Source organism: Harpia harpyja, chromosome 5, assembly GCF_026419915.1.
Source record: "Harpia harpyja isolate bHarHar1 chromosome 5, bHarHar1 primary haplotype, whole genome shotgun sequence".
Taxonomy (NCBI): domain Eukaryota; kingdom Metazoa; phylum Chordata; class Aves; order Accipitriformes; family Accipitridae; genus Harpia; species Harpia harpyja.
The window spans coordinates 19,635,251-19,659,449 of NC_068944.1; the positions used below are offsets into that span (position 1 = coordinate 19,635,251).

At 42.2% G+C, this 24,199-nt stretch overlaps 1 protein-coding gene across 1 annotated transcript in view; it reads left to right on the forward strand.

Moving 5' to 3' along the window:
- Positions 1-332: 332 nt before the first annotated feature.
- The window catches only part of PIEZO2 (piezo type mechanosensitive ion channel component 2), a 314,868-nt gene continuing 291,001 nt past the window's right edge, over positions 333-24,199 (forward strand). Inside the window, exon 1 of the mRNA XM_052788207.1 lies at positions 333-602. Coding sequence (XP_052644167.1) covers positions 539-602 — 64 coding nt within the window. The 5' untranslated portion in view covers positions 333-538. The remainder of the gene's footprint in view (positions 603-24,199) is intronic.

The window sequence follows — 24,199 nt, forward strand, 5'->3', positions numbered from 1 at the left end:
GCAGGGGCAGGAGCAGGAGTAGGGACAGGGGCAGGGGCAAGGGCACGACCCGGGGCAGGAGTAGGGGCCGGGGCCGGCAGCGCACGCCCGCCCCCCTCGGGGGACGGCCTGGCCCCGGCGGGGCGGGGCGGGGCGCGGGGCGGTTGGCTTCATCGCGGGGCGCGCCGTGGGGTGCCGCCGGCTGGGCCCGCGCCGTCGGGGCGGCGGGGGCGGGGGGGGCCCGCTCCGCGCTGCCGCGCTGCCGCGCTGCCGGCGGAGGGAAGGAGGGCGGGAGGGCGGTGGGGGGAGCCCCGAGGGGGCGGGCGTGTGCGTGCCCCGGGCCGGGGGTGCGGCGCGGCTGCTGGTTGCGTGGGCTGCCGCCGGGATGCGGCGGGCGGCGTGAGGCGGCGCGGCTGAGGCGAGGCGAGACGAGGCGAGGAGGGGACGGGCGATGCTCCGCCGCCGCGGCGGCTCCGCGCACGGGCGGACCTAGGAGCAGCGGCGGCGCGCAGAGAGGGACGGCTCTCCGCCGGCCGGCCGCGACCCCCGCCCCGCCGCGATGGCCACCGAGGTGGTGTGCGGGCTCACGTTCCGGCTGCTCCTGCCCGTGTGCCTGACTGCCGGTACGTCCCTCCCTCCCTCCGTCCGTCGGCGGGTCGCCGGGCGGGTGCGCGTCCCGGGGCCGCGGGGCTGTCCTGGCTGCCCGCCGGGCCGGCGGGCTTGGGCGATGCTCCCGCTCTCCTTCCTCGCGGCTGCTCCCCCATTCCGCTGTTTCCCCAAGAAACTTCGTAGCTCACCCCTCATTTCTTACGTGTCTGTTGCTGTCGTTACTGGGGTTTTTTTGTCGCTGTCCGCCCGGGGGTGCGGGGCTCGCACGTGTGGCGGGCTCTGCTCGCTGCCGCAGCACCGGCTCGGCGGGGCTCGGCGGCTCTTCGCTGCCGCTGGCTGCTGTGGCCCGCGCCGCCCCGCATCCTCGGGGAAGGCGTGGGAGAGGGGAGGTTCGGTGCTCGCCCTCCCGGCATTCTGGTTCCTGTGCCTCGTGAGGGGCTGGGGGCGCTTTGTAAAAGCGGGGAGCGAGCCTCTTTCAGGAGGAGCGGTTCTCCAATTTACGGAGGTTTGCCGGAGGGAGATTTTTCTTATTTTGAGAGCGCGAAATTTCAGTTTATTACATCGCGTTACTTAGCAGGCGGCCGTCCAAGGACCGAATTGTTTTTGGATGGAGAACTGCGGTGTCCAGCCATGGGTGAATATGTTAATATTAATCCATGCCCTCCGCACAATTTGAAAATAAAACTCTGAATAAGCAACGATTACCCGTTCGATCGGTCGGACGACGGGCTCGCCTGGGAAGCTGCGGCTGCGGAGGGCGGCTCGGCCGCGGCTGGGGCTGGTGCCCGCCGGGGCGGTGGGGGGCTGCGGGGCGGGGGGAGGGAAAGCGGGGGCCGGAGGTGCTGCGCCCTCCGCCCCGCCCGGCGCGGAGACAAGCCCCTCGGCGGTCAGTCCCGCGACGCGCATCCTCCGCGGGCGGCGGAGCGGTGCCGGCCCTACCTTGCTCGGCGGCCGCCTCCGCGGGGCCCCCGGGCCGGTCCCGGCCTCCGCCAGCCCCTCCCCGGCCGCGCGGAGCGGGCGCGGGGACTGCGGGGCCGCCTCCCGCCCCCGCGGGTGCCGCTCTCAGTGGGGCCCGGCCGACCCGCCCCCCCCCCCCCCGCCCCGAAGGGCTTTGCCCTCGGCGAGCCCCGCGGCGGCCCGGCCAGAGGCCCTCGGTTTCAGCATCTCCCCTCCGCCCTGCCCGGGAGGTGCCCCACGCTCTGGCTCCAGGTGCCCTCGTGAAAATGTACTTTTTTCCCCATCGCTTTGCTTGAGGCGGTGCGGTGGGTGCTGTTAGCGGGGCTGTCCGAAGGGTGAGATGGAGGCGGCTCGCCAGCACCCGCTTTCCGCCCTTTCCAAAGCCTGTGGCCCCCCTGCGGGTGCCCAGCCCCGCGCTTGGTGGCCCCCACTGGGGGCCAGTTCCCCGGGCCCACGGCAGCAGGTGAGGGGCCGCCACCTGCTTTGAGGCTGTCCCTGAGCGGCCAGGCATTGGCGCCTTGGTGGCCGGTGTGCGGTGATGCTGTGTGCGCAGGAGCTGGGGGTCGGCTGCCCTCGAGGCCAAGGGGTGGTGGTACCAGGCGGGTCTTTCAATGCCAGGGTTGGGCATAGGGCACCCCCGTTTGAAACTGGTTGGGCCCCGTCCGTATTTTCTTCAAACTTAGGAAAGACGGTTAGATTACGGATGACGATGAATTTGCTGGAAAGACACATGGGGAGAGGGAAAGATTCTAGAAGATAAATTGTGTTCAGGTGGAATTTTTTTATGTGACTCTAATCTAGCTGTGGTACTTCAATAGTGGAGGTATTGTTCTGTCAGCTGCTCAATCTGTTTCTCGCCAAACTCTTTCTGTATCAGAGCAAGTTCAGATAAAACTGTTTCGCCGTCCTGATTCCTGATACTTAGTAATGCAGAGGTACTTTCGCATTGCAGTAATACCCCCACAGATGAGAACTGATGTTGTCATGAATTGCTTGTGGTCGTAAATCTTACTCATCTCAAGATTAATCAAAATATAAAACCTGAAGGAGGGACTTCCCATCTTGAGTATGAAAAAGGAATCTCACTGCGGAGCTTTTGGTTTTGGACCTAGTGATCTTGTTCAGTTGGATTTGAGAGAGGAACCAGTAAATGGACAAAGCGCTTTTCTCTTCCCTTCATTTACTGTCTCTGTAGGTGTTACTTTTTTCCCTTTTACAAGCTGTTAGCAGAGTCCTCACTAGGGTGAAACCTAGTTCAGCCTGCTTCGCTTCTCCACTTCTCTTGTGCCTGCACCTGAGTTACCCCTGAGCCAATGCTCTCCTCCTTTCCAAAGCATCAGGGAAGTGTTTTGTGGGCTTCTGGAAAAAGGCTTTTTAGAGTTCATATACCAGAGTGATGATTTTTTGTATGACTTACGGTGAGGTTCCATCCGCAGCTGAAAAGCTGCCACGGGGCGAGGACTCAACTGTGCAGAGCGATGCCTGGTGTCTCCTACCCCTGTGTGGGCAGTAAATGTGTCTGGCAGTGCCAAAAGGGTGGAAATACCGAGTTGTTCTTTTGGTTCAGAATCTGTGCATGTGGGATTTTAAAATGCTAGATTACTGTAGTTTCTTATTGTGGTATAATTTACTTTTCTGTTTCTGAGAGTAGAAAATAATAAGGTTGGAGAGCCCTGATGAGGTGTGTGGAGGGCAACGGCAGCTGTGGCAAACTTGTTAAAAATAACACATCTGCTAAGCTGAGAGATGATTCTTTAAATACTTCAAAAATGGTTAATGCTTTAAATCCTTAATACTTTAAAACCTTTATTTTAAAAGTAAGTAAAGTTAAATACTAATGCTGGTTACCTTTGCTGGTATGAAATACTTTCCAAGTGTTGATTAGTACCACATAAGTGGGAAAACACAATTCCTTATAAGAATTTTGTACGATCAGATCTGTAGCACTGACGAGTGCAGGTGAGCCCAGACATATCAATTTAAAGCTCATGAATGATGTGTCTCTAGTGTCTGCTGAAGGCAGGAAATTTAACATGTACAAAATGAAAGACTTTGGAGATTGAAAAGCTGATTGTAGGCTTATGACTTCACAGTTGATCCACTGTCATGTTATTTTCATGATAAAATCTTATGTTCGGTCTGATGCGAAACTAGAGCTTAAATGATAACTCGCAGTAACGTGAAACTTTGTTGCAAATGAAGTACTGTGTTCTGTAATAAGACACAGAGAGTTGGATCTGTTGTTGGTTTTTTTTTTGGTGAGATTACTGCAATGTGATGTTTTCCTGTATCGTAGTAGTACAACGCAGAAAAAACAAATAATAAAATGGAGGAGAGGGAGCTTTTGGCAGTGGTGGTGGGAAGTGGGCTTTTTTGTGTTTTGTTTTTTAAAGCTTGAGCCTTGGCATGAAGCTGTCTTTTTTTTTGTTACTCCTATGAACTTGAAACATGCAAAATGTGATTTGTCTCTCTGAAGTAAGGCATCAGAACAATCTTTTGCTAATTGCTTTCTTTGGTTTATAAAGACTTGAACCACAAAGTTGCGGTTTACATCACTTGATAACAATTTTTAATTATTCTGCTTCCAATTGTTTTACTTCACACACAATTCATTAGTTTTCAGAAAAATATTATTATTTTCAAATGGGGTGCTGGGAAGAAAAATGCTTAGTGAGAACAGCTTTCTCTGGTTTTTGACCGATGCTGCTGGATTGCGTGTTATCGGCAAATCAACTTCAGTGAGCTAGCTGCCTGGCCCAAGCGCTTCCGAGAAGTTACCCTTGCTTTCTGAACTCTGGGATTTTGACCCAGATGAAGTCAGAATTGTAGGAGCTTCTAGAAAGTTGGCGTTTTTTGAGGGAGTGAGCACAGGTATCAGTGTTTGGTAAGTGATGGCAGGTAAAAAGAAAATACTTTAGAGTTTTTGTAGGTGACAGAGTTCAGATATTAGTTGGAAGTTTTCACTTGTTTCTTCAAGCCAAATCTTTGAACTCCTGGTAAATAGCAGGAGTTGCTTTTATTTCTCCTTTCAGTGACCGTGATTCATCAGAATGATATTGAATGAATCAGAATGATCATCTCTTCAGGATATAAACAACGTGTTATAGAGAATATTTTTGAAAGCATACACAGTATTTTCAAAACCACATATATTCAGTTGTTGGAAGCGCCTCAGTGGGACTGAGGTCCTTGTTCTTCCTTGAAAGGAAAAGGTAGGTTCAGCATGCGTGGGTGCTCTTTGACTTTTATCCCCAAATTAACAAGTATTGATGAAAACTTTGAAGGGGAAATACCTGCATTGCTACATTAAGAGGTACTAAAATGCTGTTAAAATTATGTGTTTTAAAGAGTATTTCAGAATCCAGTACCTCCCTATATGTTTTGATGCTTTGAATTATTACTATTCACATTTTCTGGAGATAGAATAAGATGGACAGCTCTGTAATATTAAGGCAAGTCTGTGGAGGCAGTGAACCATGCCATGCTTGGATTATTATTGTTTGGGTGCCTGTCATTGATTTCACTGGAGGTGGCTGTTTAAAAATGATGGTATGATATGACATTGTGTTGCAGTTTTCGGGTGACTGAATGATTTTCATGTGCCAGTCCGTACAGGTGATGTTAAGGTGATGAGACAAAGCAAGTTGTGGTGCACGACTGTTCAGACTAGAGCGTAATTTGCGTAGTGACATTGCATGTGACAGTATGTACGTGTGGATATGGGTGTATACATACGTATTAAAAAACTCTGACGTATTTTTGAAGTTGAAATAAACTTCACATAGTCAGCAAGAGCACAAAAGCGCTGCTTGTTATGCTCTACGATTAATTGACCAGTTACTGAAAACAAGGCAAAGAAAGATCAAACTAATTTTTCTTTTTTTTTCTTTTTTGTTTGTTTTGTTTTGTTTGTTTGTTTTGTTATTATGGTGGCATTGGGGAATATTCATTATGATGTACTGAGAAGAATCATAGGGAACAGCATGAGAGAGATTCACATAGACTTCCTGTTACATTTTAAAACTCTGTTGTTGTCCCAGAACACTCATAAAAACGTTAGTCACAGCAACAAAAAGTTTAGGAACCCCTTAATGGGTAGCATGCTGAAAAAAAAAATTAACTCGAATGCCAGTTTGCACAAGAGATCCTAAAATGGCTGTTAGGTTTCCTTCCCCTCTTGAAATGTTTTAGAAATTTATCTGGCTTCTTTTATTAAAGGAAGTTTTGCCTAGTTTGGTGGGAGCAGATGAAGGGTGTCGAGTGGGAGAAATATATACAGCCTTGCAGGAGCAACATTTTCCAGGCTTGTAGGCACAGGGTTAGATTTTCTTGTGCACAAAAAGCAAATGTAATTTCAGTCTCTGTGGCTTACATCTTAGTTCAATTAAGATCCAGAGAAAAGTGTTTTAGGGGGAGTGTGGAGGCAGCAGTCACCCGCCAGCACAGTGCTCGCTCTCTTCTGTAATAACCATCCCAGGCTGTCTGTCTCTGCTTCCCCCTAGCATGCAGGCTGGGAAACTCTATTTAAAGATGCATCCCACAAAAAATGGGAATAAAACATCTCTCCTTAAGTTCTTACCACCTCTACTTGTTTATCCTAACCGTTCTGTTAAGCGGTTTGCATGCACTTAATGGTTAAGATGAGATAAAACCAGAACCTATAAATTTGCAAGGTGTAGGGCTTGCTTGGTAGGTAATTTTTTCCACAGACAGTATTGAACTTTGCATTTTGGGAACAGATAACTCACTTTTTCTGAGGATGTTTCTGAGGGAGGTCAAGGAAGAGAATGGTACTGTTATTGCACCTGTACACATGTAGCCACACTGCTCTTTCATTTCGGGTAGTTTGCTAAAAGTCCAAAAATGTGGGAAACAAAAATTTTTAGACAGCAGGCTGAGGGGACGGAGTGCAACAGCTTTAACCACTAAAGCGCTAGAATAATTTAGTGGTGCAGCTTTACCGGCATGTCAGTTGGAGTAGCAGAGTTGCAAATGCTGGCAAAAGCAGACCAACTTCAGAATGGCTGGTGCTGACTCTTGGAAGGGAATATCATTAAATGGATCGTATCTGAGAGGGACTTCAAATTATGCGCTCCTTTGTAACAGTAAAATCTTTTTCACATGCATGTAAAGCTGCTGGATGTTTGCACTCCAGTTTTTCTTCTCTGTATCTCTTTTCACGTTGAAATGATAGCCCCTGTGAAGCTGAAGCATCTTCTTTCAAGGGTAACGTTTCACTTGAAGAACATCAGTACCTACTTTACCCTGTTGGACTGCAGCACTCCAAGAAACAGGCTGTTTGCTTTCTGTCATGAAAAAGGATGTTAGCAAGTGCTAATTAGCGAAAAAGTCTGTGTAGTCAAGTAGATTGTACAAGCCTTTCTGATATCTTTAGGCAGTTCTAAAGATACTGTACGTATGACTTGCTAAGCTAGTAAAAGGCTGTGTAGTGGTTTTTTTGGGATTGGTTGGTTGGTTGGTTTGTTTTTTTTCTGTGCTGCAGCAGATTGATCAGTATTTGTAACTAAATCAATCCAGGTTTGTTTTCTAGGGTAGAAGTTTTCCGTAACATTACTTCTGTGGTGATCACAGGTCTTCGTGCTGTCATCTTGACAGATCTCTGAAGCTAAGCAGGTCAGAAGCTGGCAGCATGCAGATAAGTTTTCAGAAAAAGTGCAGGTGTTGCTGGCAGGAATATGAGTGACGGAGTCCTCTGGTTCTTGTACTGAGAGAAACTGGTGTAGTGGGGATTATTTTGTCAGATAAACCAGCTTAAGATTTTGAATATGAAAAAAAAAGTCCACAAGTTCAATTATATAATATCTTTTATTTTGATGCATTTGTTGAAGCGTATCCTTTGATGCATTACCTTCAGGATGTGGTTGAATTAATGCACTTCTCCTCTTCTCCTGAGAGTCTTACCTGTCCATTTCCCATCTCGAGTAGGCAGTTGTAAAACCTGAATGTCACATTAAGGTTGCTATTCTGTATCTTAATTTCTTTTATATTTTTAATCCTGAGCTGCAGTTTTAGCTTTGATAATATCCTGTAGCGATGAATTCCGTGGGTGAACTCCACCATGAATAAAAAGGAGTACTCTTTAATTCACTTTCAGTTTGTTGCCTTAGTAAATAATCCTTTGGATGGGAAAAAGTATGTATAATCACTTAAATCAACAACAGTCTAGTGTTCTATTTACTCTAACACTTTAGAATAACATTTGCAAGGCATAAAATCAACCGTTAAGATTAACTGTAGAAATTAACAGCTCTGAGTTTCCTATCAATTGTCCAGTTCTGAAGAGAAAGGGATGAGGATAATGTAAATCTGCCTTCCCCATAATTAAAGAGTTTTAGGAGACTATACTTTTACAATTTGAACCATTAGAGAGTGCAGCATAGCGCTTCTTCTCTGAGCTCATTCATGTAGTCTTCAGTTTGGAAGCTCTTTTGGAAATGAAGTAAAACTTAAAGAAGTGAGTCTGTGTGTTTGTGAGTGGTACACTAATCACTCCCTTTTTGGCAAAATACTGTAAAGCACGGGATTGCAGACATTACATACTCTGTCTACTGTTTCCAAGCCACTAATTTGTTAATGTAGCTTGACAGAACCGTAACTTAAAACTGAAGTATTTAAGTGGTATTAGAGTGAGGGTCAATTCTGCCCCTTGTTTGGAACTGGCATGGGAGACTGAAAATTATTTCCTTAACAGATAAGGGGGTGTGTTCTGGATCCTCACTGGGCTGAAGGATATGCAAACCCTATGTGGGTAAAGAGATGCTAAACAAGTGCTGTCTTTTCCCTTGTCACCAGTCAATAAACTGTATGCTGATGGTTTTTTTGGTAAAAGACACGTTGTTAGAGAGATTAGCTCCTGGGTAATTTGGGGAACATTGAACTGCTTTTGCTAGCAGTCAGGTATTCCAAGTTGCAAGTGTATGTTTAGCCTTTAACTTTATTTTAGCTTTTGTTAAATGCAGACTGAGGTTGCAAGGCCCTGAAAGGAACTATCAGTGAAACATACTGGATAGCCAGCATACCCCCCACCTTGCAATCTGGAAGTAAGCCTTTCTCCAAATTGATAAAGCTCCAACTGTAAAACGTGATGCTGATCACAGCATTACGTGTCACTGATACTGTTGAATTGCTTGTCTAGGAAATCACCTGCTAACCTCTAGCAAGCAAGAACAGTGACATTTACTCTGAATTTCGTTTTAATACATGCTCATATATTGGAAAAGGTCTGGAACATGCAAAATGTCTGCATGGTGGCTGCATGTGTTTGTGTTGTGTCTTTCTTCCCTTTTTATATTTGTGGCTTTTTACAACATCTTTCAGAATAGTAGTTTCCTGGTCACTGAGAATAGATTAATTCAGAAGCCAAAAGCAAGTGAGGGAAATTTGTCTCCACAAGTCCTGATTTATGTAGAAAACTTTTACTGCCATAAATAAATATTAGCTCATGTTGTTATTTTGTTGGCCTACTTCTATGAGAGTATTGTTAAACAGTATTCATAGCTGTAATGTGATTGCTAAAACGTGTTTCAATTCATTGGTCCTTCGCTCAGTGCTTAGAATTTTAAAGACCTGTCCTATTACATTCCTTAATAACGCTGCATTTTTTGACACTGATACATCCACTTCTACAAGACAACAACCAAAAAGAAATTACATGTTTTACCCTCTTGAAACTTTGTCAGAGACCAGACTTTCTGGGACATGTATATTGCAGCGCATCTTTTAGAAGGAGCACACTTTGTTGCAAGCATGGAACTATAATTACTTTATACATTTTTGCATGAGTCATTGATAACATCAACATTTTCTTTGATGGCAATAATTTTATGTTTCTGTGTAGAAAATGGTAGAGAAATATTTATACCTTTTCTAAATGCTAGATTATAAATTTTTTTTCTGCAGGTTGTAGTGCTGTCGGTGAAAGAAATTCTGTTGTGATACATGTGCCACCAGCCAGAAAAGCTGCATGATCTTTTTGATTCTTCCTCTTCCTTCTTTCTTCTCTAGACATTTAACACGTCAAATTACTGTTTAATTTAGAGAATAAAGATCTGTGAAATATGACCCATCTCTCTTATTTGCTAGCTAAATGCTAGGCATGTGTATTTGCAGTATAGTTCCATGTAAATAAGAAATACCACTTCCATAGCTTATTTGCTCTAAATTGAAAGGAAATCAATAACCAGCTTTTTAAAAAAAAGTGCTTTGGATAAAATGCCATTGCTCTGTTCTTAAAAACAAAGCTCCTGGTAAAGATAGTCAAGATTAGCACTTTCTTTCTTCATTTCAGTGTATAATTGAGAAAAGAAAAAACCCCAGTGTGGTACTGTGTCTGTTTGTCTCTTTGTGAAAATATGTTTCAACTGGAAAGATGTTAATCTCCATAGTTCATGCTTTTCACTACGTTTCTTCTTATAAACCTGTATATAGACTTTGATGTCACATTTTCTCTGACCTTGTTGGTTGTTTTCTTCTGAAGTCTGATCAGGTCTCTTCTTCTAACAGAACTGAACAAAAGCCTCTCCTATGGTTTTAAAGATGTTTTGTTAACTATATTAATACATATGCTGAGTAGGGGAACTCTTTGTGATTCACTTCTGTGGTAAATGAGCTTCTCCTTCTTGCTTAATGTGGCACATCTTTCTTTTCCTAAGCTTTTGTGCTCTTCTGACCATACAGTACATTGGTCAGGACCTTTGATCATTGTTGGGCAATAATGTACATGTCCATATTACTATAAAAATGAATTTCCCTTCTTGCTCCTTGGGAGGGGCCTGTCATTTCCATGGGGTGTAGTTGTGTTCAGAAGTCCTCCTTATGTGAGCCTACGGCTGTACTTGTTAGCATGGCAGTTTGTACAGCTCAGCTCAGAGCTTCACTGTTTCCTTACTCTCAGATGAAACGGCCTTCATATTCCCTAAGATACAGCACAGAAAACACCATGGATGGGAGAGAGAAACCTCGTCAGCCACACAAGTCATATTTACTCTGTACCACACAAACCTTAAGTGTAGTCCCACCTCCTTTCAAAATAAATCCAGTAATTGACTTAATCTCCTTGTTTAACAGCTGGTTGCTCTTAACGGTGGGCCCTGTAATGTTTAGAAGGATTAGCATTCAGTGACGTTTATTTTCCATCGCTCTTCTGCAAGTGATGGCTTTGTCATGAGAGAAGTCCCAAGTCTGAGAAAATCGACCCTATTTTATGCCTCCTCAACCCAATACAACTTTCCTCCCCAAGTTCTAATCGTTTGATTTGTTTGACCTTGAAACACAATGTCTATGTGTTTACTCTGAGGCAAAATACAATACAAGAAATAGTGCGTATATATACAATTTTATGACGTATTATATCTTAAAATACCCTTCTGTAGTGTTTAACCTGTCAGCCATTTATTCTTATGGAACTGAGTCAACAAACTCAATCATCATGCCCATTAGTGTACAGAAACATCAAAACCTGTTTCTCACAGCTTTTCATTGTCATCTGCAAATATAGCATCACAGTTATTTGAAGACCTCTACAAATATGTTTCTTGTTAATTTGCTGAAAGCAAAAGTACGCATACTCTTTTTATGTGTGTTTAAAAAGATCCTTGCAGTTTATTGTACCGCTGTGCTTTTAAGCAAAAATTGCTTTAAGATACAATAACCTTACATGAAATAAGCCACTGTCAATTTTTGGCAGCCTCAATAAGCCATTCCTGACACCTACATTTTTATCATAGCATGCAGACATACTGAGGGGTGTAAGACAACCCCACTGTGCCATTTTGAGGGTCTAGAAATGAGGGTTGGCCTAATCATTTACATTGATCCCTCCCTGTAGAGAAGTCCACATTAAAATGCAGAAAAGAAGCAATACAAAAATCTTGTTTCCTACAACTTGGCTATTTGGTGATGAGCTGTACTGGCAACAGTAAGGAAATGGCAGAAGGTCCCAAATGGTCGTTAGTGTGCCCCGGAGGAGGAAGCAGTTGGAATTGCTAGAATTGCAGAAGAACGATATCAGGTTATTTCCTGCCTGTATTTACTGTTATTGTATTTGGGGGAATTCCGTTTGTTTCTTCCCCCTATGGAGGCAATTGTTTTCCTGTTGCCCTTGAAATGGAAAAGTAGTACAATTGTTCCAACGCTACAGAATATTGCAAACTGGAAGGAACAAGAAAGTCTCATTACCAGAGTATCCTGCCTGCATAAGTAATGCATGTTAGTTGTTGTTGAAATAACACTAAAATAAGAATGCAGCAGTTGTTTAAAAAAGCACAAAAAGGATGAGACAGCTAAGTCACTGAAACCAGCATCTGTTTTGAGGAGAAAGAATGATGTTCTCCGGTGGGGCAAGTAACTCCATAGTTACTCAGTTTGGGCTTCTCATGCATTCTTTTGAAGCAATTGAGGTTGGCTGCTCCCCTGCCAGGTTTCTAGGGTGATTACAGGATGGGCTCTGGTCTGTCTCTGTGTTTCCCTCTTCGTAGCATCCCAGGCTGGAAGACACCTCAGGAGGTCTCTTCTCCAAACTCCTGCTCAATGCAACACTGAATTTAAACGTGATTCCTCAGGGTTTTTTCCTGTTGGGTTTTGAAAGTCTCTGAGAATGGAGGTCTACAACCTCTTCCAGTGCTTAGTTAGCCTCACAGCGATTGTTGTTTTTTTTTTTTTTCTTTCCCCCCTTATATCCTCCTGACTTCAGTTTGTGGCCATTGTCTCTCAGTACACACCTTTGTAGAGATCCTGGCTCTGTCTTTTCTGTAACCTCCCCTTAGGTGTTGGGGGGGGCTACTGTGAGGTGCCCTCCCCTGGGCTTGTTAAAGTTTATCAACATATTTCTTGTCCTGAGAGGGGCAAAAATTGCATGTGGTACTCCAGATATGGTTTATTGAGGGCTGAGTAAAGGGGAATAATCACTTCCCTTGGCTGTGCTGCTGTTGGTACGGCCCAGTAGCTTACATTGAATGTCACAAGGGAGATCTGATCAAAAACTTTTTCACCTTGGTTGAGTGTGAGAAACAGAAAGTAGACATTGACTATTTTTATTGTTCCTTAAAAGAAAAGAAAAAACCCAACAACCCCCAAATTTCTAAACTGTGATCAAAGGATCATAAGTAAAAATAAATTGATCTGGGATATTTTATCTGAACAGTCAGCATTGGTACCCAGGCAGAACTTGTAGGAATTTTTCTGTCTCATTTTTGATTTAAGGACCAAAGTATTTAGTCTTTACAGTAACTCCTACTCTCTCTCTCCTCACATGAATGTAGATGCCTAAGTATGTTCTTCAAGATGTCCTGGTTATGGCTTTTGGGTTTTGGTTCTAAACTGTATAGCAGCGGGTCTTGGAAATCCCGCTATGAGGAATTGTTTCTTCAGTCTTTCTCTGAACTCACTGGTACCTCAGATGTCAGAGAGTGCAATTTTCCATTCTTGGTTTTAAAAACAAATAAATTAACCATAGCCAGTATCTGTAGGGCATGTTCCGATTTGCTGTATCTTAACACATACAATATGCATCCAAAGGCTCAAAAAGGTTCAACTTGCATTTCTCCGCTGGAAGTGCTGAATATTAATGAACGTTATTCTGTAACATTGGCACAGTCATCTGTCAGTGACTTGCAATGAACAGAATGATGAATTAATACAAGACCTACACCATTTCTTCTCAATTTCAAGAATTGTCCAATCCTGGCATTCTCTAAGGGGCTAACTAGCCAGTAAATCATTGGCATTATTTTCCCAGCAATCATGCTCACATACTTGAATATTTTTAATTAGTCAGTATTTCTTGTTATTCTGCAAATCACTGACAGCTAATTTGTTTTAAAACCACAGAAAAAAATCAGTTCTGCATGTTTCTGTATTGCATTCTTTTCTCCTAGGTGATCTCCATCTCGTGTAGTATTGACAAATTACTTTTAGCAGTAGTTATTTTACTGTTGGGTTGCAATTTCGAAACAAGTATTTGAAAAGCTGGCTTGCGTTTTGGATATATGAAACACTTGGTGCTAGTCATTCACAGAATCTGTTGTACTGGGTTTTATAGACCCAGCAGAATGAATTGTTTCCAAATTTTTGCCTGAAAGGTGCAAGATTTATGTGTTTCTTTGACTGTAGTGTTTAGTTAACTGTGCTGCTTTTAGAGGGTCAATCCACTGTATATTGGAAATTCTCTTCTCTAACCTCTTTCATTCTGCAAGAAGCACGGGAGAAGTTGCAGTTTAACCGTATGAAAAGTTGAACTGTTCACTGCGTGTAGTGTAGCTAGCCTTCGTTTGATAAAAGGAAGTTACCGATGCCAGAAGTTACATGCGACTAGTGTTTTTTCTCCTGTTCTGTACATGTCTGCCCTTAGGTAATAGATGATTACATGGAGAACAATAACTGCTGTAGTATACTTGTAGCTGCCCAGATGACTTTTCTGAGGGCTATTTATGCTGTTAACTGTTGTAATTGTGGGAAATGCCCTCACGGTTCCTGTAGTTTAGCATTTGCATTTTTCACTGTTCATCTGTTGCTCTTCTTTGACAGATTAACCCCCCCCCCCCATGCAACACTAAGACTAAAATATGTACTATGTCATCTGAGCATATCACTGCAGAAGCATCACACTCAATTATTCTTTTCGTTTGGTTGCCTAACTGGGCAACCTATTTCATCTGTTGCTCAAACTGGTGTTTTATTGTGAGACCACCTTCTTTTCTAAATATAAAACATTTTAAAAGTATATTTAGATGTACAGGGAAATATCAAGATAGCGTGTGTTTTAAAAAGTGGTCTATAAATATTAGTAATTTTAGCTTTAGACTTTCATAAAGATTGTATAACCAAAGTGTTCAGATATTTCTGATATTCTAGCAAGTAGTGTGTGTATCTCTCCTAGCATGTGCAAGTAGAAAAAGAGCTAAAGAAGATGTGCCTGACTGTCAGAATTGCCAGACTCCATGTAATTTACTGAATCATGCTTGTCTGTGTTTACCCATCCTTTTTGCAAATCAGACCTGAGAAGTTTCCTGTTTGCATCCTACTTCTGTGCATAAGGAGTGAGTCAAATCTTGCATAGGTGGGGAGAAGGAGGATGCTGCAGAATAGCATTTTACAAACTTGTATTATTACTAAAGGTAGTAAGGTAAATCAAGGTAAACATATGCTATTTGCAGATATAACCCCCCCCCCTTTTTTTTTTTCTTGAGGTGGTGCATATGAAATGTGCTCAGGTAATTAATTCTGTTAGTAACATTTTTGTACTCGAATTGATACAGTTTTATTCTTTGACATGTTGATGTGGGTAGCTAGGATTGGTGCACATTGGTTGCTTAACTGATTTTAAAACGTCACCTTTCAGGTCAGCAGATTCTTTAATGCAAATGGCTTTTTTTTATTATTCTTTCTTTTTTTTTTTTTTAAAGTAATGATTCTGTAGGCAATTATCCAAGAACAAATGCTGCCAGTGCCAGAAGGTTACTCAGAATGGCCAGTGTCTTCATTCCATGAATCAGATAACATGTAACATGCCATCTCATCTTAACAAAGTTGAGTAAATCAGAGGAAGATGTAAAACAAAATTAGAAAGAAACTGCTGGTTTTGCTGCGTTATGTAACTTGAGATAACTAATCATCAGCTTGTCAGTCCCTTTATTCCCGAGGTATGTTTGTCTCTAATTAGATTGTTCCTTGTACTTAAAATAAGAAATATCTGAGATGCAGCCTCAAAGTCAGCAGTAGCAGTCTGTGGTTAGTGTAAGACCACAAATGATGTCAGTAAATTAATGATGTCATGGGTATGCACAAACAGCAGAAAAAGAGACATTAGGAAGGCAGTTGGGCACAAGAGAAGGAGGGTATGTTTCATGAAGTGGTTAATCAAAACTACAGAAGATACTATCAGTGCTGTTCACAGAGCTGTTGTTAGCACATTAGAGTGAAGTTGCTTGTTTCATGTTGGTTTTTATCAAAACCCTGGTAGAAAACATTGCCCTTCAAGGATCACTGCCACAGGCTGTAACATCATCGTCTCTCCTCACGAACAAGGAAGAAAGATTCCTTTGGCTGACAGAGTAGCCTTTGCTGCTAGCCTTTTTTCCTTCTCTTTAATTTTTTTTAGCTGTTCCTGTCTGGTTGCATCCAGAATAACAGATTTAGGGCCCCCAGGGATGTTGAGTGTTCTGAACAAAAACACAAGCAAATCGCCTCCATCATTTAATATCCTCCTTTGCACTTTCCTTTATGTGTTTTTGTTGGTAACCATGTGAAGAGTGCATCTTTCATTGCAGTTCGCCCCAGCTCCCTGTCTGTCAGTTTTGTACTATAGTATAATTAAGCTCATTATATATTTAGATCACTTCTAAAAGATCAATTACTAATAAGGTAGAGGTAATATAATAAAAGGTGTTACAGAATAGAATAGAATTGTTTAGGTTGGAAAAGACCTTTAAGATCATCGAGTCTAAGCATAAACCTAACTGCCAAGTCCACCACTAAACCACGTCCCTAAGCACCACATCTACAAGTCTTTTAAACACCTCCAGGGATGGTGACTCAACCCCTTCCCTGGGCAGCCCATTCCAATGCTTGATAACCCTTTCATTGAAGAAATATTTCCTGATATCCAATCTAAACCTCCCCTGCCACAACTTGAGGCCATTTCCTCTTGTCCTATCTCCAGCCACCTGACAGAAGAGACCAGCACCCACCTCACTACAACCCCCCTTCAGGTAGTTGTAGAGAGCGATAAGGTCTCCCCTCAGCCTCCTTTTCTCCAGGCTAAACAACCCCAGTTCCCTCAGCTGCTCCTCATAAGACTTGTTCTCTAGACCCTTCACCAGCTTTGTTGCCCTTCTCTGGACACGCTCCAGCACCTCAATGTCTTTCCTGTAGTGAGGAGCACAAAACTGAACACAGTACTCAAGGTGTAGCCTTACCGGTGCTGAGTACAGGGGGACAATCGCTGCCCTGGTCCTGCTGGCCACACGATTTCTGATACAGATGGCTTTGACCTTGTAGTATTTGAATCTTTATATCTTGCATTGATTTCTTGTGAATTTTGAGTTGTCAGCATCCCGCAGTAACCATCTGTCTTCTTTTTTTGGAAATAGCGTTAGTCAAATATAGAATGGGTAGTGCTACCTGAACTGCCTTATAATTTAAAAGTAATTATAGCAAAGATGCAATAGGACTGGTTTCTGTGAGTCAGAATTATTGAAAGTGGTAATATCAAACAATTATATCCTAATAATTTAAATGATGCTCCTGTAAGAGAAAGCAGAATCTTTTGCCATTATTTAACAGGCAGGGGGAAAAGTCAGACTTGGCCCCAAATGTGTTTCTGTGATATGTGATGGAGTTCTGGTAACTTGAAAATAGTTACTTTCAATGCACCCTGACAAATCTGAGATTGGGGTTATGACCAAAAGAAAAATCATCTGAGAAAACTTAACTGTATGAATTAGGTATGAATATGAAACATGATGTAACATTAACAATGTAATTAAGGTATGCTATTCATTAGATACCTGTAAGACACACAACACTGAGTACTATGATACGCATCACATTTTTTGATGGCTTCCTAGGAAGTAGAAACGGAAGGATTCAGCATTCAAAGGGTCTCTGTGCATGGATGTGTTAGCAAGTCCAAAGTCCCTGTGAAAGACCTAGCTGGCTACAATGAGATGAAACAGGCTAGTCAAAATTGTAAAGAGAATAAATATGTTCATAATGATGTGAGAGAGGTAAATTTGCTGTGGTTAAATCTGCAAAGGTGTGAAAGCAGGTTGCATGGTTCAGAACACGACTGCCACTGTTGGAAACATCCACTGGGTTGAGGGTCAAGGCAGCGTAGTACATGCAGAAAATAAACATGTGCTTGGTCAGATGCCTACTTCATCTTTCACCGATGCTTAGTGTCAGCAGGCGTAGTGTCTGCCTGGTCTTCTAGTGTCTGCTAAAAATGTCCGTGAGAATTAATGTGGAAGGGAGAGTGTTTCCTTCCGAAGATCTCTCTCTTAGGAACTTGTGAATGATTTTGTCTGTCAAAAAAATTTCAGAAGGGTTTTTGGTGGGTTTTTCCTACAGTGCTTGTGGAAATATCACCAGATAAACTGCCTAGTTTGTTGGCTGGGATGATGATTGCTCTGTTTCTCTTCTAAAGAACAAAACTTTGCAGGGGAAGTCCAGTTACATCTTTTGTGCAGTAATAATGGATTATCTTGCAGATTATATTCATTAAAGTGTAGTGAAGTAAACCAGCTTTCAAAAATGTGAGAGTGTAGATGTACCTAGTTTTACTACATGAAGTTATCTTATTTCCTTTTGTGGTAAATGCTATAAATCTGTGGCAGAGGTATAAATAAATGTTTGCTCCAGTACTAGAATTGGTAGGTGGAAGAGTTTTACCCTGCGTTATCCTCCCAGGTGGCATTGGAGAGAAAGGATGTGGAAATCCTGTCTCTGAAACAAGAGTGGGAGAGCAGAATAGTAAAAATTCAGGTCTAGTGGTGGGAATGGATTTATTTTTTACATAACCAGTGGGTATGTGAACACACACAGGAGGCATTTGAAAGTATATTTAAAGTACCTGGTGGGTGAAATTAAACTCTTTCATCTAAAGATAAACAGATTTCCTTAGTTTGCAGTAAAATACTGGATTATTTTGTTCAGTTGCATGGGGGTACAGATATTTTCTATCCTTTTAGCATTATTGTGCACTGGCTGATCCTTTTGTTTATGTTACAAAATTTATTTCATCATTTTGGCAACAATGAGGAAACATAATTACTTGACTTTGCCTGAAGAGATTGACTGAGCAGGACAAGTGCCTGCTGCCACATAGCTAGTTTTCTGTGGTGGATCTTAGTGTACATGTTGATGAATAGTAGTGTCCAGTACTTGGATAAGTATTGCACACGATTTTCCTGGCTATTAATGTATACAGAAGTTAATCATATTTATGTATGCGTAACATTTTTTCTGTGTGAGGCTCTTGCGAAGAACGGGGATGTATCAAAGTACCAAGATGGATGACTGTTGTTTTGGACAGATTTCAGAAGAATAAATATTTGTCTGAAGCTGTAACTTTGTTGGTGTTTTGCCTTTCCCCTTTAGAAACCACATGCCCTCGTGTGGGAGCTGGTCTTCAGAGCTTGCCATTTTTCTGAAAAAGCGAGCCGTGGGTTATAGGGATTGTATTGGTGTGACTCCAGAGAAACAGTCGTCTTCATTAGAAGCAAATTGAGTTACATTTGAAGAAATACAAAGGGAGTGTAATTTACTGACCTGCTGAATGTCACAGGAGAGAATCATTAAGGGGAAGATAATTATATAATAATGTGATTGTAATGAGATTGTGTGTTTCAGGGTATTTTAAGCCCATTTTATGAAGGATTTGAAGGCAGGCAGATAAGAGCAGTTAAGCGCAGAATAGGAAAGAAAGCAAATGGAGTATGAAAGGTGAGAGTACAGAGAATAAGGAAGATGTTAGTAGAGTGAGAGATGGGGTAGGAGGTGTTTATAGAAAAGAGTGAAGAAATCACTGGCTGTTTCTTTGAGAAATGAGAACATGAGTAGTCGGGTTCAAAGAGATGAATGATGTTTGGAAGGAGGCTAGGAAGATGAAGAAGACAGCCAGCTAGGCCAGCTGGGAGACCAATAATAAAAATAGCAAATAACACTGTCAGTAGAAAGTATGTTAGTCATGGTGGCCAGCAAGAATGTGTGAATCCTAGAAATGACAGGGAAGGAAGTGACAGGACTTCCATAAAAGACTGAATGTAGCAGAAGGGATGCAGAAATAGAGAATAAAAGATCACATCCAAATTAACAGGCTGTGAAAACAGAAATGGAAATCCAGAAGAAAGACAAAGGTCAGACTTGCTGTGTTTCAAAGAGCCTCAATTTGAGGAGATGACCAGGCACCCAAGAAGAGACATCGAAAGTGACAAATGTGGGGTGGTGTTGAAAGGAGGGACTGGGGAATTGTATGCATCTGGAAATTGTTGAGGACAGAAGTTGGTATTTTGGGCTTGTTGTTTGATTTCGGGGGAGTGAAGGGTGTTACTGTGGAGATAGTGATCTGGTTTTGTGACTTACATCAGCCTCTAGTGTGGTTCAGAGTAATGTGCTTTTCCCAGAGATGACTGAAATTGTGGAAGGATCCATGGTAAATAATCTTACCTGTTGCAATTTGCCCAAGGTACAAACCCACCTAATTTGGGAATCAACTGATGCTGGCTTGCATTTAAAAAACAAAAAATGGAAAAAAACCCAAACAAACAAAAAAACAAACAAAAAAGGTGTCTATCATGCTAGTATATTTTTTGTTTTGTCCTAAAAGCTATTCCTGAATGTTTCCCTTCCCTGTTCCTGCTCTTCTCTCTATCATGTGTCCTTCTTTGGGCTCTGTGGTCCACGGAGGTCTCTGAGATGCTCAGTGGTCTGCATTCCTGCTGCTGTCCTTCCTCCTCATCCCGCCTTGGTATGCAATGTCTCCATGATGAACAGCAGAGAATGAAGTAATGGCTATGACAGTCTAGGACTGGCTTCTCAAAATTTGATCCAAGTAGTGGTGTGAGTTACTATGGGAGGGGTGACTTTAAAAAGCGAAGCAGAGCAACTGCCTGACTCAGACCACCACCTTGTGCTTCCCATGTTGGGCTGGATGGGGTCCCTGAGACATGGTCCCAGTGTTGCATGTGGTGGGGTGGCTGTGGGCTGGGTGGCTGTCACCAGCAAGGATGGCGGTCCCTCAGCAGGTGTAGGGTCTTGGTGCCTGGGGCTGAGCACTTGTGGAGCTTATGTGTGTGGCCATCAGCTCAGCAGAGATAGGGGCTTGCTGTCCTGGCGCAGAGAGCCTCCCCCGGCTCTCCAGCCCGAGCCCTGGGCTCCTTGGGGCTGCTGGCACACGGCTCAGGGAGACTGCCCTCCTGCCAATCCTGGGGCTGTGCTGGGTGTCACAGGCATGACAAACCCTGCTGCATCCTCAGTGGAGAGAGATCCTGGCTCCTCTGTCATCACTCACGCATGGCAGCTGTTTGCGTTATTGTGGTTTGCCGCTTAGGGCAGTGGTGATCTGTCCTGTTCTTCCGTCTTAATTGTATTTCACAGTGAACCCGAGGTTGCTGGGTGCAGCGAGCTCTGAATTAGGCAGTCAGCCAGTGTCAAATACATTCTCATTTTATGAGTCAGCGGCTCTCTGGTTTGTTAAAATCATGGTCAGACTCACCAGCCCCAGTCAGCCAGTGATGGCGTTCGGTGGTTCGCTTGCCCAGGGAAGAGTCCGCTCACTTTTGTCATATGTCTCTGAATTGTATACTAGTTTTTGCTTTAAGAGAAATATGCTTTTTCTTATGCTTTGTAACAAATATAAAAAGAAAACAATGTCATGACCACATAGAGATACTTTTTATAAATTAACTACATTCTTGTGTTTTTCAGGAAATTTGATTTTTCTTGGGAACATTATTTTAGTCATCTCATGTCTCACTGGGTTATGACCTTATTGTACTAGTGCAGCAATTAGGTCTTTAAGTTTCTTCTTCCAGGACATGTAAAAATAATTAAGTGGTGCTGTCATACACCAACTACAAGAATTCATACAAGCGCATTCGTTCTGTGTTTCATATTATATCACTGGATCAATTTAAATTTAATGAAATGCTGTACATGCCTAAAACTTTGATTCTTACAGAATTTTTTAAAATTTGGAAATTAATTTATTGACATTTACTTTTTTTTGTTCAGACAGAGAAAAGTTGCTTGTTTCTCAGGTCTTCTGTTTCACTTACTGTCTGTATGTTTTATTATAAGCATTCTTTAATAATATTTCATAATAGTAAGTTAACTTTGCCTTCTCATTTCTAGCTTTTTAAAATATGAACATTTTAAGGCAAAACATGGAGGTGGATTTATTTCAGTGATCTCGGGGAGGGAGAAAACCTGCAGAATTTTTAAACATTTACTTGCTTTGTGAGTCTTGCATGTTACTGTTTTTGAAAAACAGAACGTGTTTATCTGGACAATTGTGAAGTACTGAAATGAGATAAACCAATGCAGCCATGGCTGCAATGCTCTTGGGACTCCTTAGCCTTGTCTCTACTGGGAAGCTAAGTCTTTGCTAGAAATTGTTTGGGGTTTTTTTCCTTCTTTTTGTGTAGCTGTTCTCTTAAAAGAGCTTTGCATGCTAGCATTAGGCTGATTAGAACATTTTTCTGTAAACATGTTGCTTTGATTTGATATATGCAAAACCTCAAACTGAATTTACATTTAAGCCAAACACAGCTAAGCAGTGAAAAAGGAATCACCTTAATTTTTAGAAAGTACTAAATCATGTATCTTACGCATCTTGATTTGATCAAGGGTATCTGACAGTAGATTTACTAGCTGTTATTCTATTTTTCTGGTGGAGAAAGCTGAAGCCTGTGAAAGGAACTATGAATTTTGCCCTTCTGTGATGACATGAGAAGTATGTAGTTAGGGACGAGACGTATGTGGAGGAAAATGTAAACTTATACTGAAGTTGAGAGGAAGAACATGAAAGTGAGTGCACAGGGGGAGTCACTAAGTAGGGCAGAGGCCATTTATTGATTTGGCGGGAAGAAGGAACAAAGCTTTGAAAGGGAAGGATTTATGTAAACAGAGTAGTGCATCTTTAGATTTGCTTGTTAATTAAGAGTACCTCATACTGAACTGTCTGTAGGGTCGGGGTGCCTCCTTCACTGCTGTATCAGTTTTTTGGATTCTTGCTTCTGAAAATACCAGGTTTTTATATGCAAAACAATAATTCTCAGGCCAGATACCAAATTATGCATGCGGATTGGCATTTGCTTGTGTATAATAACTAGTTTTGCTCATAGAAACATGGTGTTAACGTGTTTTAATGGATGTGCATAGAACTGCGTGTATGTTTGTGTGCACAAGTAAGTAAGGAAATCTGCTTTTAAAAACCCTTGTGGTTATCAGTCGCTTAGTGACTAGGCACTGAAAGTTGTATTTACATCTGTTCTTTCAGGATGCTGTTAAGTTGTCAGGTTTCTTTCACCACAAATAAGTAGCAGTCCTGTAAGACTTTCAGAAGGTGCTCTTCTTGCTACTTGTTTTGTCGTTAAAATAAAGTTGCAAAATGCTAGTAACAACTAAGTGCCCTTTTTGTTGGCACTCCAAGGAATACAGTATATATTAACAAGAAACAGCTATGAAAAATGCATGAAGTGCCAGGAACTACTGCAAACAAGGGTGCTATAAACAGAGCCATGATAACCTGGTACACTTAGAGAGACGCTTTCTGTGGTAAAACATCAGCCAATCTTACTGCCAAAAAAGGAAAAAAAAAAAAAAAAGGAAAGTCTCTTTCTCTCCTTCAGCTGTCTACATGCGTTCCCTACAGTCTGTCATCTGTTGTTTTATGTTAGCTTGTGTATCAGCACTGCACTTAAAGTGTACTTTGTGATAGCCCATCTTTGTGCATTCTTAGGTATGTTTGAACTAGACCAGGCATAAAGCTGGTATCTTTGGGGACCTTCTGATTCATAAATGTGTTCTGCTAGCCCAGACTGAGGCAACATATGGTCTCCACACAAACATACCGGACTCCACTTTAAAATCTAGCTTTTGTTTGCCCTTCTCTCAAGTTCCTTTGGAATGCTTTTCCAGGCCTTCCATTGTTGTTGCAAGGGTAAAACCCTGTTAACTCCCAATGAAAATTTCTTCATAGCCTTTTTTACTGCGGTGCAAAAAAATATTTCTTTAGCATAAATAGCTTTTGTTCCCTGTTCACTCTTGGCTTTACTCTCCTGTCTGTTACATGTTTATGGACACCTGGTATTTTCTCTGTCTTTTGTTTGACTAAACAATTTGAACTCTTTTATTGTTCCCTAAGTCTTTTACTAATCCTCTGCCTTACTTTGGATTGAAGAAGGATAACCAAAACTTGTACACGCCTGTCTAGATGAGGTTTTACCAGTGACTGGTATAATTGCATACCTATTTCCTGTACCAGTGAAGTTGTCTTTTACTACACACTGTCTTCCAGTACAGCTATGTCATACTGGTTTTGTTTGATCTGCTAATAGAGCAAACACTGTTGTTTATGGCCACCCAGCCACATTTACACCAGCTTGTTTTGTTGGTATTAAGTATGTAGTCATTCTTTTTCAGTAACTAAATGTAATCCCATTCCTGTTCTTTCAGTCCTCAGGATCATGCAGTTCTTCTGGGAGACTAGTTTTAGTTTGTATTAACTGTACCTCCCAGCTCTATGTTATTAGCAAGCTTCATTATCACTCATATTTTAATTGCCAAGTCAACTAAAAAAATAGTAAGGCCCATGCCAAGATCTGTCCTTGAGGACTTCTGCTAATGACCTTTCTGAAGCTGCAAAGTACTTCCAGCATTACTCAGATCACTTCTTCTGTAGCCACTTCCATTTCGTACTTTTAAACCTTGTTTTAATTCATTTCCCATGTAATATATTATCAGCCACTTTAGTGAAGCTGAAATAGAAACAAAGACTGCAATTGTCTAGACTGGTTAAGAACCATAGTTTGTGGGTCTGGTTTAGGTAAACCTGGGTTTTACACCTTTCTATGTCTGTTTTTCTTCTCTTTGGAACTGCTTGTAAGATTTTGCATAGAATCCAAAAGAGGCTGAC